Source organism: Capsicum annuum, chromosome 12, assembly GCF_002878395.1.
Source record: "Capsicum annuum cultivar UCD-10X-F1 chromosome 12, UCD10Xv1.1, whole genome shotgun sequence".
In the NCBI taxonomy this organism is placed as follows: domain Eukaryota; kingdom Viridiplantae; phylum Streptophyta; class Magnoliopsida; order Solanales; family Solanaceae; genus Capsicum; species Capsicum annuum.
The window spans coordinates 13239179-13254689 of NC_061122.1; the positions used below are offsets into that span (position 1 = coordinate 13239179).

The window sequence follows — 15511 nt, forward strand, 5'->3', positions numbered from 1 at the left end:
AGTCACCTTTGGAAATCCCTTTCAAAACAATTTGACTATTTAAACTAGTTTGCTAACAGAGATTCCAACTAAGGACTTCTGTTGACCGAGGGGAAGCTGTTAGGCACCCCTCGATCCCATGATTTGACTACGGTCTCTTGGTAGAGAGTATCGGCTAATTTAACATTTTAAATGTATAAACCACACAAATCATGCAAAACAATCACTCAAGCAAACAAAATGAAATAAATCAAAATTTAGTGGCCAGTCCAATTATACAGTCCAAAATAGAAAAATGCGTAAACTATAAATCCTATTTTAAGATAATCCTAAAATTATGTTCCAATGCCTTACCCAATGCCTTGGGCATTGATCACGAGCCTCCTCTGCATACATGATACTTCGGGGCATTCCCTGGATAAATCAATATAAATCTCTTGGGGCATTTCCTGGCCAAATGAATACATTAGAATCATGTACGGCCCACGCACATTCAAATATTCAACCAAACACAAGTTCTAAATTTGCCTACCCACATCTACATTTGCCTATCTGTTTCAACAAAAATCATGCTTATTCCAAATTAAACCACTAATAATGAATTAAAACAAATATGTATTCACTTTTATCAATTTTAATTACGCCCCAAACAACGAATTTTAATTCTCAAATGATATGCTATTTCACCATGCAAATCATAATCAAAGGAACCAACCGCGAATCAAAATAAATACGCGTTCATCACCAATAAGGATCAAACATAACACACAATATTTAATCCAATAAACCAAAATACAATAAATAATAAAATAAAAAGAGAGATAATAGAATTGGACCTCGATTCGTAGCTTTCAAACTCAATGTTATTCGAATCAAGAGAGTTCGCGCCCGAAAACCTCGAACCGAACCTCAAACAAATGAACTCATCCAACTCGAAACTGAGAATCATAGAATCAAAGAGACCTAGACCAGATTCTCAGAACTCACACTACTTCAAACTAAAAATCGTGAGAAATAAGAGAAATCCGGCCCGATTCCTATGGGTTTGGATGGAATCAAAAGCATATCAAGTTTTGTTTGATGATTTTGTGTCGTTGTGACCCCGGTACACTTTGGCTATGAGCAAAATGACAAAGAGATATCATTTGAGATGTATTCGATGGGTACCAAAACACAAAATCATTTGACGATTTTGTGATGTTGTGACCCCGATACACTTCGGCTATGAACAAAACGACAAAGAGATATCATTTGAGACGTATTCGATGGGTGTTAAAAAAATTTATGACAGCTAGATGCGATTATGGCGAGCCTATCGCCGGAACAATAATCAAATCACAAATTTGTGTTCCTCAAGCTCTCACTCTCTGGAAATTGCTTCGCCATCATTATATTTTGACTTCAATCACGGATCTCTCCCTCTCTCGCAGCTCTCTATCACTCTCTATCACTCTCTCACGGATATCTCTCTTGCAGATCTCTCTCACTCTCTCGCAGCTCTCTCTTTCTCATGTCATCTCTTATCTATCCATTTCTGTGTGTATCCTAGTGGAATTAAGAGTGTGCAGTGTGTATAGGTGTGTGACAGTGAGGTCAAAGGAATTTTGGTGAAAAATGGAGTCTCCGTACAATGTGTGGTAGCCAGTGGAGAGTATTTTTTTGGTCTCCCCTCAATGGAAAATGGGAGTATCCCCTTATGTATTGATAAGAATGGAAAAATTTGTAGGCCCCATACCTTTTTTTTTGTTAATCAATTGTTATGGAAAAGAAAATAGTAAAGAATATGTCTACTACTGTTAGAAAGGTTACAATGAACCTTTATGTTGCTGACATTGCTAGGATCTTGCATATTTCTTCTGGGGGTAGGGTCATTATGTCAAGGGCACTTGGCCAGCTTTTGAAAATCTTGCCTCTGCTCTGGAAATATGTAGAAAGTTCTCTGGGAATCCTCACTTGATCAATCATAGAAGAATCCTTAAAAGGGAGATATCCTCACTTCATTAGCTTTATTTTGATCTAGTGCATAAGATGATTATCCCTAGTTAGGAAAGAAGGACTGTGCCTAGTTTTCTAGATCTTACACTCATGGAACTATTGGACGCTGATGTGAGAATTGATTTGCCTCGACTTATAGTGGAGCATATGCAAAGGGTTCTCCTCAAGGAAGTCAATAGACATGCCCTCCCTTATAAATTCTGGCTCACCTCTATATTTGAGGAGTTTGGGGTATCTGTCCAAGTGTGGTATTTACAGACTGCCAAGGATATCATAGGGAGTGTGAACCATATGATGCTACTTGTTTCTATAAGGAGTGCTGACAAACGAATGCAAAGATTGAGGAATGCTCTAGCTCCAAAACAGTGTGAGGTGGAAGTTGCCCAGGCTTCTTTGGAGGCTGCAAAGGCTACTCATGAGGATGAAAAAAGGCTCATTCAAGCTCAAATTTCCTCCCTCACAACCATGTTAGAAAAATAAAGAGATGAGAATGCTGATGTTATTAGGAATCTGACCTCCCTTATCCCTTCCTCTTCATCCACTTAGCCCCTTTCCTGCTATCTTAGGCCGATCTCCTTATGTTTTCTTCCTTGGTGACTTTTTATCTCTTATGTTTCTTTTCGTAAATTTAGTTGTATTTTGATAATGAATGAAATTGACCTAATTGCTTTAAAGTGTTCTACTCCTGTTTTATCATAATGCATTCACATTCTCTTACTCTAAATTTTGATTGTCTTAGTGATTGTCTCAATGGTCATGAATTATTAGATGTTTTCCCTTGTTGTGCCAGCTTTTCGATGATGTCAAATAGGGGAAGAGTAGACTATGCAGTTCTTATAACTCAATTGGATTAACCTGTTTCATTCTGTGATTCTTTTATTTAAATTCTTTATTAAGTATGTCAGGTTTTGTGATGCTGTGCTGCTAAGTTTTTCATCATCAAAAAGGGGGAATCTGTTAGGTAATGTAGAGTTTTGATAATAGACATGTGGATGAAACATGTTGTGAAAGCTGGTCCATCCAAGTGTACAAAGCATAGCTGCAGGCAAGGTTGTTGATAAGATGATATTGCGTACAAACAAAAGTGGATAAGCAAGAACATTCAGACATTCTCTTAACACTTATCACTTCAGCAAAATAGATAAGAAGGAGAAGACAAATGCAGTATCTAGAAGTTGAATTGATCAAGGAGTCAAACAATAAGAGGATATAAAGTAAAAGAGTCCTATTCAATCAAGGAGAGAGAGACAACAACAAAAAGTGAGTGAAACTACCTGGGAGTCCTAATGAAGATAGAAGAATACATAAACTGAAGGACTCCATTTGACGTTGGCTTAAATACAAGAAATGACATTGAAAATATTCACTCAAGCACTGAAAAGATAGTCAACAATTAGCAAAATAGCTCTACAACTTGAAGGAGCTAGTGAAGCATCCTGGTCCTTTACTTAGAGTCTTAGACTTTGTGTAATAGGTTGTTTATTGAGTCATATTGAGTTGTAATCTCTAGTCTCAGTGAAGTATAAACTGAGTTTGGATTAACGTCTTCTAGTTGGGGAACTCGAGGACTTGGGAACACTTATCTTGCGAAGATTAGTGTTTTGCAGTAATAGGAGTTAGAAGTTTTAATTCCTAGTTCAGAAGAAGTCTTGTAATTTGTTGATTGTTAAGGCTCAAGAGTTATAGTAAAGTTGAGGTTAAATCCTGTTGGGGTACAGGTCGTGGTTTTTTACACTTTTCTTGACCCGGATGTTTTCCATGTAAAAATACTGTGTTCAAGTTTTACTTCTGTGAACCACGTTAGCTTACTTGTTCCACTGATAGGAAACCAATAGAGTAAAATATTAAAATTTGTAGGGCAGGCACTTTAACACCTTACATTCCTTAAACTAATCAGCAAACAAAAGAAAAATGATATTTGTAGGAGACAATCTATAACAATACCCCAAGGAAAGGAAAATTAACTTAGAAGATTTAATACACTTATAGCAACTATTCATGTCCAACAAAGCCTTCTATCAATCTTGTTTTTTTTTTCCTTCCTATTCTTTTTCGATGATTATGCGTTGAGGAGATATCGAAACATGTTTAGCAGAATGCTCTGACCCAGACGCCAGGCCCTGCAACATTCTTAGAATCTCCGTAGTGTCCTCCAAATAATACTTAGCCTTGCTTGGTTTCTGGCGAACTGTGCAAGCAAACACTTCAGCCACGGGGGAAAGTGAGGAACTTGCGACAGCACTCATTACCACCTCGAACATATTCTGATCTGATCGATCATCCCCTATGCAGAGCACAAAATCTGGCGCTGTTCCTTTCTGCTGCATTGTTTCTAGGAGACGTTCTGCTACAAGACCTTTGTTGACACCGTAGGAGGTTGAAATGAACGTTCATGGAAAAGCAAAACCATCAAATTAAGGTCGAAGAAAATAAAACGGACAAGAAATTCGAATCATAAAAAGAGATGCGATTCTAATTTTCAGACTTCAGGAAACCAAAGTAAGGTAAGATTATTAATGTACCTTTACGAGTGGGCATGATTTATAGTGTATATAAGCTATTTCAAGGAAGCATGTTTAGTTCTAAATAGAGTTGCCAACTCTTGGCGGATCATGTTTGAGCTCTAAACAGTAAACACAACTTAGTTTCCCAAATGTGACTAGTGAGCAAAATAAAACCATAAAATTATCACATTTATTACTCCATAAGTTTCGTTATACGCCCAATTCTTTAGGTTCAGTATTGTTGGGTTACTACTAAACTTTTCACAAGGAAGCAACAAACAAAGTTTTATCTTTTTTGTTTTTAAACATAAACAAAGTTATATCAGTTATCCGCCGCAAGAGCTCAAATGCTTGAAAAATGAGGTGGATTCAATTCCGTTGAAACACTGGCTGAGAAAAAGGCTGTAAGCAACTCTTATGGTCAGTAATATGTGCTTATCATGGCTGGACTCAATTGAAGATTTTTAGACACAGTAAAAAGGAGGTTCTCAGGTCAAAATTGTTGTAGACTAGAATGAATAATATTCTTAGACGTTTTCACCAGATACGGATTTGTGCAAGTATTTTTAATGAGAACTGTGAAAAATACATCATATTGCTCGCCTGAGGCTTCACTTCTACAATGTCATGGCCACTCTTAACTGTAACCAGTTCATTTGCAAGAACGCTTTCCAAGTCATCTAGAAGCTCTTTTGCCTGACATGAGCCAAAATCTGGATCTGCGTATTGGTAGTTCCAAACAAGCGTGCTGTCCTTTCTATCTATGAAAGAACCATCAGTGGTTTCTGTGTAGAGGCTCATTACAGGCTCAGTGATCTGCTTCCAGTAAAAATCTCCCACTGCAACACATGTTTCCCACTTGGCATCAAGGTTTGGCCTGAAAAAAGAATTGTTTCAGCTTCATTGAGAAAACAAAACATCAAGCACCGAGTGCAAGTGGAGAGTTAAAAGTTTTGGGTAAAAGCATTAATTAACTCCTCCCAACCAGCTCCCCGCAAACTGTGTTCTGTGTGCATAGACACAAGAGACACCCCTGAAAATCTGAAATTATTACATATACACTCAGGCAGTTAGGATCTTCTGTTTTCACCATGGACAATTAGTACATTATATAAGCAAGACCTAAGTTATGGAAAGACCCCCTCGAATAACTCTAACAAAGTGTTAGCTAACACATGCTCACCAATACATAACTCTGGCAGCTTCCACCATAGAAGCTGCCGATACAAGTTAACCATAGTTACAACTTACAACCACCGCAGGAACTATGTGGTTTTGCCGCTGGACAGCTGTTCACTAAAAGCCAAAGCAGCAAACTAATTTAGAAACTTAACTTTCATTAAGTCAATCTGAAACACCATCAAGTTAAGCATTCCTTGAACTGAAGTGTGTCAAATGGACAAGCAAATCTTGTTCCTGTTGTCCTTCATCCCTTCAGAATAAATAAAGTTAGTGACATCCATAAACATCCATAAAAAAATTCCATAGATGTTCCCACTGAAACGGACCTTGCATGCTCAGCAATATAGTAAGTATAGTTCTAGCTCAACCTCTCAACCAAAGATTGAACAGTTTAGTTGGCTCTTGTAGTTGGGACTAGCTCGTTTTGAGCTCAATGAATTTGTGCCAAAAGGAATTGAAATGTCCCGTGTAGAAGATTTCAATGTTTTTAACTGGTGCTTGCACAACCAAACGGACGTGAAAAAGCAATTAGCCCTAATTACTTGGAGCCTGTTTGGACTGACTTATTTTAGGTGGCTTTAAGCACTTTTGTAGCAGGGACAGATCAACATTTAATTTTATAAGACCCCACCTTTTCCAGTGCGACTGGATATCCTGATTATTCTGAGAAGTAAATCTTTATGACTGCAATGTGTTATTTATATTGTTTACACATAAAATTAAGTAAAAATTTTGAGACATAAATAGCCTGATAGGAAAAGTTTTCACCATGAACGGATTTGGTTGTGGGCTCACTTCAATAATAGTTCAGGAATGCCATGAATGAGTTCAAGTGTTGCATAGTAGTGTTTGTGGAATGGTTTGTACAATATATATATATATATATATACACTAAGGTAAATGATGACCTTCAAGAATCCAGTAAGATCATTGATCCGCTTCTTATACCCCTCGGAGCAATTTTATTAAAAAAATTGCGCTTAAGAGAATAAATATGTCAAATTTGCACAAAATAAAGCATACAAGTATTTCAACCCAACAACATTCAAGCAAGGCACCAACCTTTAAATGCGTCCACAATAGGACAACATGGCAAGCTACAAGACCAAATACATAAACAGGGGAGAATAATGTCGAAATTCTTGATATAGTGAGATGGCTAGGGATACTTTTGGGACGTATTCGGCTGATCAAACCAAATCAACTGGTGAAGCTAAACGCTTTATTGATCAGTTAAAGGAAGTTAGCTGTTTGTATATTAAAAGCTCTATATAACTCTGCCAAAAGGGTAAAGGCTCCACAAAGAAATTAAAATAAAACCTCGCCGATTCTGCTCTGTGTTCCTCATGTTTTACAGTTATTATTGTTGTCACTAGAGATCATGTATGATTGAAGGATAAAAGTGATTTTATCCTATTTTGAATTTTCTCCCCTCTGTCTTTCTATAATTGTTGAAATTTGCTTTACTTTTACCTTATGATTTATATTAATGATAAAATATTTCACTTTCTCTTAGTGTAAGAATATTCTATAATCTTTATTTTCCTTTCAAGTTTTAAACTAATTACAAAATATTTAGTTTCCTTATAGTTTGGTGCTGGTGTATTGCTTCCAGCCTATATATATTGCTAAAATCAACAGTACGTTAAGTTGCAAAGAGATGTTAAATCATATAGTTATTCGTGTGCTACCACTACACTTGGAAGAGAATGGAGAAGGCAACGTTCCTTAAGATTTTCTTGGTCTCTTTTTTGCTTATTTTGTTAGGTAAGAATTTTCTTTTATCTATTTACCTAAATTACTCAGTAATTCATATTCTATGTGTATGTTATAGTCACACTTTGTTGAGAAATTTGGAGGTGGTAGCATCTTTTTAGTTTCCTGAATTTGGTCCTTTTCATATTTAATAATTATAAAATATTTTTCGTACTTCAAAGGTAGTTTATTGTTCGTTTTAAGATTGCAACAACTCATTCGACAGTCTTGAGTATTAGGACTCCTTTCTTATAAAAGATTCTTTCTGTGGGCTTAAAATATGAATCGTGACTTGCGAAAATGGGTAACACATACGATTTTTGGTCAATTAAATGTGTATTAGAGAATAAAATAAAAAACTTGAAAAATTAAAAACTTAAGAGCGGATCAAAGTCAATATTTGGGATGGACACGGAATTTTGATGCAGCCTTTTCTTCCCGATAAATAAAATGCCAAGATAACAATGAAGTTACAAAGAGGTATAATTATAGTACTAATCCAACTCTCGTTTATGTTCCACTTATGATCAATTTTAATCCCTTTTCAATATATTGATTATGATAATTCTAGTTGTTGTTTTTAAATTATTAACTTAGTCAACAATGTTAATGGTGTAATCAGAACAAGGAAGCAATGGGCTTTCGTGCAATGAAGATGATGAATGTATTAGCAAAGGGCTTGTGTGCGAACGTGAGGCTCTAGTATGTTGTTGGAAAAAATGCTATTGTCCTGTATGTGACATAAGGACACGTACTTGCTCTTGTCCAACTGCTTATCATGGATAAAAAGGTCCTTGAGACCAACAATAAAGACTAATTCATGTTATTTTGTGACTATTTATAATGATAAATAAAAGTATCCTATGTTCATTTTGAAATTGGAAAATGATTTACTCTGTAATGGTGAGAGTGGGGCTCTCCTCTATAAGTGGAGTTCATCGTTTTCTCTCTTCGAGAAAGATTTCTTGGTCTTATCCTTTGAAGGGGAGCCTTTGAGTAACTGGTAAAGTTGTTGCCATGTGACCAAGAGGTCACGGGTTCAAGCCTTGGAAAAAGCCTCTTGTAGAAATGCAAGATAAGACTGCGTACAATACACCCTTGTGTGGGGCCCTTCCCTGGACCTTGCGCATAGAGAGAGCTTTAGTGCACTGGGATGCCCTTTTTATCATATGAGGAAAGGAGGTGAGGTGAATTTCCAATACTTAAACGAAACAAATCTTATGGAACTCAGTAATTGAACTAATATTCATTTCCTCCTTTACTTCCCCTCCAATCATATCCGCCAGATGATGCACAGTGAGGATGTCTTCCGCCTTCCATATGTGAACTGAATATCACAATTTAAAAACTTTCCTCAGTCTATGCACTCTAATCTTGAGGTAATTTCAAAAGATTACGGATACAAATCACTTGTTATAGAAAAGTTTAGCAAGAACTGTGAAGTTGTCTCTCTGTGACCCACAGGACACAGTTCGAGATGTGAAAGCAACCATTTATGTTTCCATTAAGGTAGTGTCACGATCCGAACCAGGGCCCTGGCTGTGACGGACATTCAGAACCATGAAGGCTCGAGAGCCCTTCTAACTTGTAGTCATATGCACCATTCATATATATATAAATAGGAAATGCGGAAATAAAATCTTATACGAAAACATGGTCATAGTCTAGATTTAGTTTACTAATGAGGAATAAAATGTCATACCAACTAAACATTGTCTGAAACCGTCTACAAAATCTCAACTACATGAAAATATGGCAACTATCTGAAAACTGGGACAAGGCCCACAGTAGACCAAAACTGAAATAAATGACATAATCTAAATGGACAGGCCTTCTGGAATAGAGAAGGCTCACTACTGCAAAATCTGATCTGCTGTCTGAATATCTACTGCTTATTTGGACCCCTAGACTGAGCCTTAGAACTGGAGAGGTAGGGGGAGGAGGTCAATACAGATGTACTGATACGCAAAGCAATCCAAAATAATGCTTTTATATAAATAAAATAGTTGAGAGCTAGTCATAAAATATTATGTATGATATGAATTCAAGACGCATGGGCATTTTAGATAAATCATAAAACTTTCTATCAATGCAGTTTCTGATCTTTGTGTTGCTTCTGAGTTAGGTGGCGCTCCCTTATAATTCTGATATTCCATGGGCTGTAGGGAATCCGCCATTGACTCAGCGGGGAAGCTCCCAACCCGAGTGTGCCACAAGGGTTGGAGTCTCTGATTCTGACACGGCACTAGGCCAGCGTAATATAATATACCTGGATCAGTAAATCACGATTTTGAGCAATAAGTTATCTGAACTCATTCCTTCTTCGAGGAATCACCTAAGTTCTCTTTATGCCCAATTTTATCCTGTTCTGAATCATGTATTTTTTCTAATTTCATCATATGAAAATCTGATTTCAACCATGTGTTCTATTCTGTTCTGAATTATATGTGAGTTGGTGTCGTCACACCAAGACCTGCAAGTCCTATTTTCCGAGCCATAATGTATCATGCATGATTCTTTCATGAAAACTCAATTCAGGCCACCCAAACATGCAAATAATTTAAGAGATTTCATGTTCCAAAACATAAGTAAAAACTATGCAAGAATTCCTCAAACATATGGTGGTCATGTGCTTTTGGCAAAATCATCCACTCTTTCATTATATGAATATTTTCACATTTATCAAATTAACTACCCTCTCTCTTTTGCAATTAAAATCATAATCCGAACATGACGTTATTCAAAACCCTTCATATCAAGCTTTTCGAAACACATTCAGAACAATCCAGAGCATGTCATAAGTAAAGGAAAAATCATAACCAGAGAGGGATTTTACATGAATCATGCTCTCAATTCAATCATCAACCCTAAAACACATACATATATACATATATCACTTTTAATTAATTTGGGGGAAGGCCTAAAGGCCAAAACAATATCATCAATGCTTCTAAAACATGAATATGTTAATAAGTCTAAAACCCTTTTCCTAAAAACATGATTTCTGTGCCCATGAGATTTTAAAAAAACCCCGCGTACCTTAAATTATAAGATCTGAAAAATAGAACTAGGATCTAGATAAATGAAACTCGGATCTTGATCTGTTTCTTGAATATCTTCACTTAGGAAGATGAATTCTTGATCTATGCAAGAGAAGGAAACTTGAATCTTGATTTTTTTTCTTGGAGATCTTGAACTTAAGGATTGATTTTCTTGATCTCTTGATCTTGAAGGAAATCCTAGTTTCCATCTTGTTCTTGAGAGTAGAGAGGATTGAGATTTTGTAAAACTGATAATATATGGATCATAATGCTTAGGGTTCAATTTATATTCGTGGAGAAAGTGTTTGGAGTGAGGGAAAGACCAAAATACCCCTACGAAATCACTTCTCAGTTGCTGAACTTTTCAGCTGGTGACCAAGGCTGATAAGCCGTCAGATCTGTAATAGCCTGTCAACCCAGGTCGTCACTAAGGAGCTGAAATTTATGATTTTTTGCCTAAGGCTGATGACATTTTCTGATAAGGCAACAGAAATGTCGTCAGAAATGTGATAAGCCATCAGATATGTCATCAGAAAGTTTCTAGGATGATATGCTGGAGTAAAACGGGCATAACTTTTTGCTCCGATAACAGATTTAGGTGAAATTAGTATCGTTGGAATCTAATTCAAAGATCTTTCATTTCATATATAGTAGGCCATCCATTTCTTCATATATAATGATTTATGGTCAATTGAAGTTAACCCAAGTTTTGACGCTCACTAAAACTTGAATGATAGGAAAGCTTTCAACTAGTCCTTGAGTTAAGGGACCTCTATGATCTTGACTCATTCTCAATTAGATTCCCACACTACATTAATAATTAACACAAAAAATTTAATTGGATTTATGGCCTTTTGGAAAATCTATGTGTAGGAATGACGATTTATGTTCTAGCCCGATAATGCGGGGTGTTACATTATCTCCCCCTTGGGATCATTCGTCCCCGAATGATGGGTAGAATGTTGAAGTCTTTAAGGTATTCAATAACATGGACACGATATGTCTTCTAAGAAAGGATATAGCCGAGCTAAAACATTTAAACTTCTATCATCAAACTGAATACTGAGCTGACTTGACTTTACTTGCTTCAAGGAGCTAATTCATGCTGAGAATTTTAGGATTCCCTTGAAATATTCATGATCCGATCATACATATTGAAATTGGGAAGCGATGAATTATGCAAGTACGAATCACGAGATAAAAAAACTTAGATCGTACCAGGGTATTTATACTGCCTGAGCTAAAATACTTGGAAAATTTTGAGATTATACGCTGAACTCTTATGCACCTAGTCATGAATTGATAGCTGAATCTAAAATATGATGCTTGTATTTAACTACATTTCCAATTTACATGGATGGAATAGATTATTTCTTGGGATGGTCATACGCATAAGATTTCGGTTAGTAGGACTGAGTGAAAAGGTAGGAAACCACTATACTTGTCTGCCTAACTGTTAAACTGAATTTCTGTTATACAGGCTGAATTATATGGAAACTTATTCTTAATTGGAGTATCTCTTCAACACTCTTTCTAAAGAAGTTGTAGAAGCATTAAGGAGAAAGGAATCTTGGGCCTGAGCTACACAAGACATCTAACTAAGGAATCACAACAATGACATCACTCTATGACATGGAATAGAGACATATGACTCATAAACTAGGATAGAATTATCAGGCCTTAGGCAATAAAACTTCTTACTTTCAAACTTTACATATTTCTCGAATATCCCTTAACTATACTATTCCCCCCAAATGCCATGCTTATTTGATTCAACTTATAATTCTTATAAGGGCATTGATAAGTCTTTCTACTAATGTCTAAAGTAGCTTAAATTTTTTATTGTGATCAAGCCTAACTCTAAATCACAAAATACATGCCACCCACGATACTATTCTAAACCATACGATTCAACCTTCCATATTTTTTTTATCACATCCTAAGAATAATGTGCCCTACCACTTCAATGACTATCTCTGAACTTTTACTATGGATTCACTAGCGCATATTACATTTCTCCACTTAAATCCCAACATGATATTCAGGCCGATTTTATAACCAACTGTGAACTTCAAGGCAAACACCCGTAAATACAAACTTCACATAGTCTCTAAGCCATTGTCAATATAACTCCCACGCACTACCCCAGGAACATACACATACAAATTTCAACTAACCATAACATGTATCAAAGACTTGGCCCCAAATCTCACTTCACTCTTATGGCCTTATCTAAAATAAGCATACAATGATCGTCCATCAACAAGAAACACTTACTCATCACCACTATCATCACATAAGGAAGATTCACTTAAAGGTTAGAATATAAGATCTTGAAGAACGAAAGGATATTATACGAGACTTGACACATAACTAAGGCCTGAGCAATAGCGAATCAACATCAGGGATTCATCAAAGTAAATCTGAATTAAGGGCATACATAGATATAAGCTGAATTTTTTTGCCAATTATTAGGAGTATAGCATGAGTTATAGGAACTAAGCACACTATAAAGCGTGAGTACATGAGTCATGAGCTGCATGACCTTAATTTGGATTTCATAGCATATGGAATGTGATTTCGAATACTTAATAAACTATAACTCCTCATTTTAGAACTGGAAGAGTATATGACTCTCTATCATATGCATGAACATGAATTATGATCATGGAACCGAAACGTAAAGCATGAGTAGGTTTTGGGATAGCTGAAAAATACTGAGATAAGAATGGGTTGAGTCCTACCCTCACTATCTAATGTTCTATATCATACTGGCATTACTATCCGAATCTGAGAGCCTAACTTGGTTATTTGATCTATCATCTCCCATCTTCAAGCCATTATCTTAAGTTTGATAGATCTCTTTCTAGACTTTAAACTGAACTACACTCATTGCACTCTGGTGTCTGGAAAATGACTATACACGTATATCATAGAACTTAAACCGAATGACTACACCTGAAAGTGAAAAATCCACTGTTAATACTACCTTTTGAGATACACTTTATCTTTTTATAGCCATCAATAGTCATCATATAATACTTGCACACTTACTAACTTGGGGTCTTCATAAGTATCCCTATTGTTAGAGTGTACACCTTATAGTGACTCAACTCTTATTTCTATTAGCTCAATCTTCAAAAACTCCAACTTAGATTCTAACACTTAACATGGATATCACCAAGACTTTGATGAACCATACTACTTCGGTCATAGCCTACCAATAGCGCGACTCCAAACTTATATCTCTCTACCATGTGAATCAAGATCATATCATAAGGCTCAACACTATCAATCAAAACTCCTTAACTTGGCTATTCAGAACACCATATACCATATACTAGTATTTCCCCACCTAGAAACTCAACGGTCCTATTAGCCATACGCAACATGTAATAGTCTTAGAAAATGCCACAACTCCATATCACCTTGGGCATAATTCTACATCATAGATACAACATTATAATTCATTAAAAATCAAATAAACTTAAGCTCTTGTATAAACCGTTCAAGCCTATTAGATCACTTCCATATAACTAGTATCATTAACCAAGAAATCATCACATCCACCTTCATGGACATCAACTGTTCAAACTTAATGTCTAGTGCTAAACATGATTTACAACCCAACCTTACATATAATTATCGCAAAACATACATCATTAATCTTAAGCCACTATTCTTACAACCATATTCTACATTAAATTCAATCCTATAGTCTAACATCAATCATTTAACTCCAATGAAGCATGCAGCACAATATACTAGTCCATCAAATTGGGATATTCCATCCGAATACCTCAAAAATCTACTACATACCTTTTCACAAGTAGTACTAGTTTACAACTACCAATGAAAAGAAGGTTGGGGGGGCGATAAAGTCACATAGTAGACATGGTCAACCTTAATCTTATATTATAACCCAATACAATCTTATCTACTTATACGTATTTATCACATCACACTTACTTACCCAAGCGTACATTTAGACTACCTTCAGATTCCACATACAACCATGACTCTATAATTATAACTTATTGGCCAATCTAGTCATTTTCATACTTCAGGCAACCAACAATTCACTTTGACTAATAACCCTTTCTCTACCTTCTACTAAACTAACACACAAGGACGTATCACTTCATTACCAACTCAGTCTCATGCAAAAATATTCGGCTAAACATATATTCAATAAATTGCCCCTACCACTTTTCTTGCTATTGCGCCTCTAAAACCCCAGTTCAAACCAACACAAAAACAACAAGATGAACAATAAGTTTCTAGTGAATAGAAATAGCCTCACACTGCTTCACTAGACTTTGATTTTTTTGTTTGAACAAGCAAATGAGATGAATGACAAGGCAACTATGCTAGTGAATCGAAAGAGCCCACAAAGCTTCACTAGACTTTGAGTTTCAACAACACAATGATAACAAGATTACAAGAGTTAGAAACTTGACACACAATAGTCAATGATATAAGAATACACATCTTAATCTGTATAAATAAAAAATCTGAGTCAACTACTTCCCCTACAGACTACCATGCAATACACATATGCTACTACCAACCACATTAGTCTATCACTATAAATGGGTAGATCATCCTCAAACAACGGTTATGCAACTAAAATATTTATTTACACAAAAGTCACCCTCACTCTAACTGCTAACTTTGTGACTTCATATCATGAGCTTCTTGGTCCAACATCAATACCAATAGGTCATGACACCGACACATAACTTATACTACTACTTGGGTGGAAATACAGTTCCAACATTTTGCTACACATCATCCTTCCTTAAGCATGACATCTCCAACATAAATTTTTGAAAAAGATTGAATACACTTAATATCGCAGGCTGAAAAGCACGATTTTATCAAGATCAAGGTTCACACTAGAATCAATACACCCCGAAGCACTAATAGACTCTTGACAAGTCCTTGCACAATTTCAAAATGTTATATGGCTCAATCAGAAAGGACCATACCATTTAAACACTAAACTTCTGCACTTGAATCACCCCAATAATAAGACATACCTGAGAACATCAT

General features: G+C 36.0%; 1 protein-coding gene across 1 annotated transcript; it reads right to left on the reverse strand.

Annotated features, from left to right (window-relative positions):
• Positions 1 to 4016: 4016 nt before the first annotated feature.
• On the reverse strand, positions 4017 to 5324 carry LOC107849452 (alpha,alpha-trehalose-phosphate synthase [UDP-forming] 5-like). The gene is made up of 2 exons (XM_016694024.2): positions 5082 to 5324; positions 4017 to 4343 (listed from the first exon to the last, which is right to left on the reverse strand). Exons 1-2 carry the CDS (start codon positions 5277 to 5279, stop codon positions 4017 to 4019), a joined length of 525 nt encoding a protein of 174 aa, XP_016549510.1. The 5' UTR covers positions 5280 to 5324.
• Positions 5325 to 15511: the final 10187 nt, after the last annotated feature.

What these genes read in the sequence shown, in the direction of transcription:
- LOC107849452 (XM_016694024.2), bottom strand. Translation starts at nt 5,279, where the DNA reads ATGAGCCTCTACACAGAAACCACTGATGGTTCTTTCATAGATAGAAAG. An exon ending in TTGTAGAAGTGAAGCCTCAG is followed by an intron (nt 4,344 to 5,081) that starts GCGAGCAATATG and finishes TCAACCTCCTAC; the next exon opens with GGTGTCAACAAAGGTCTTGT.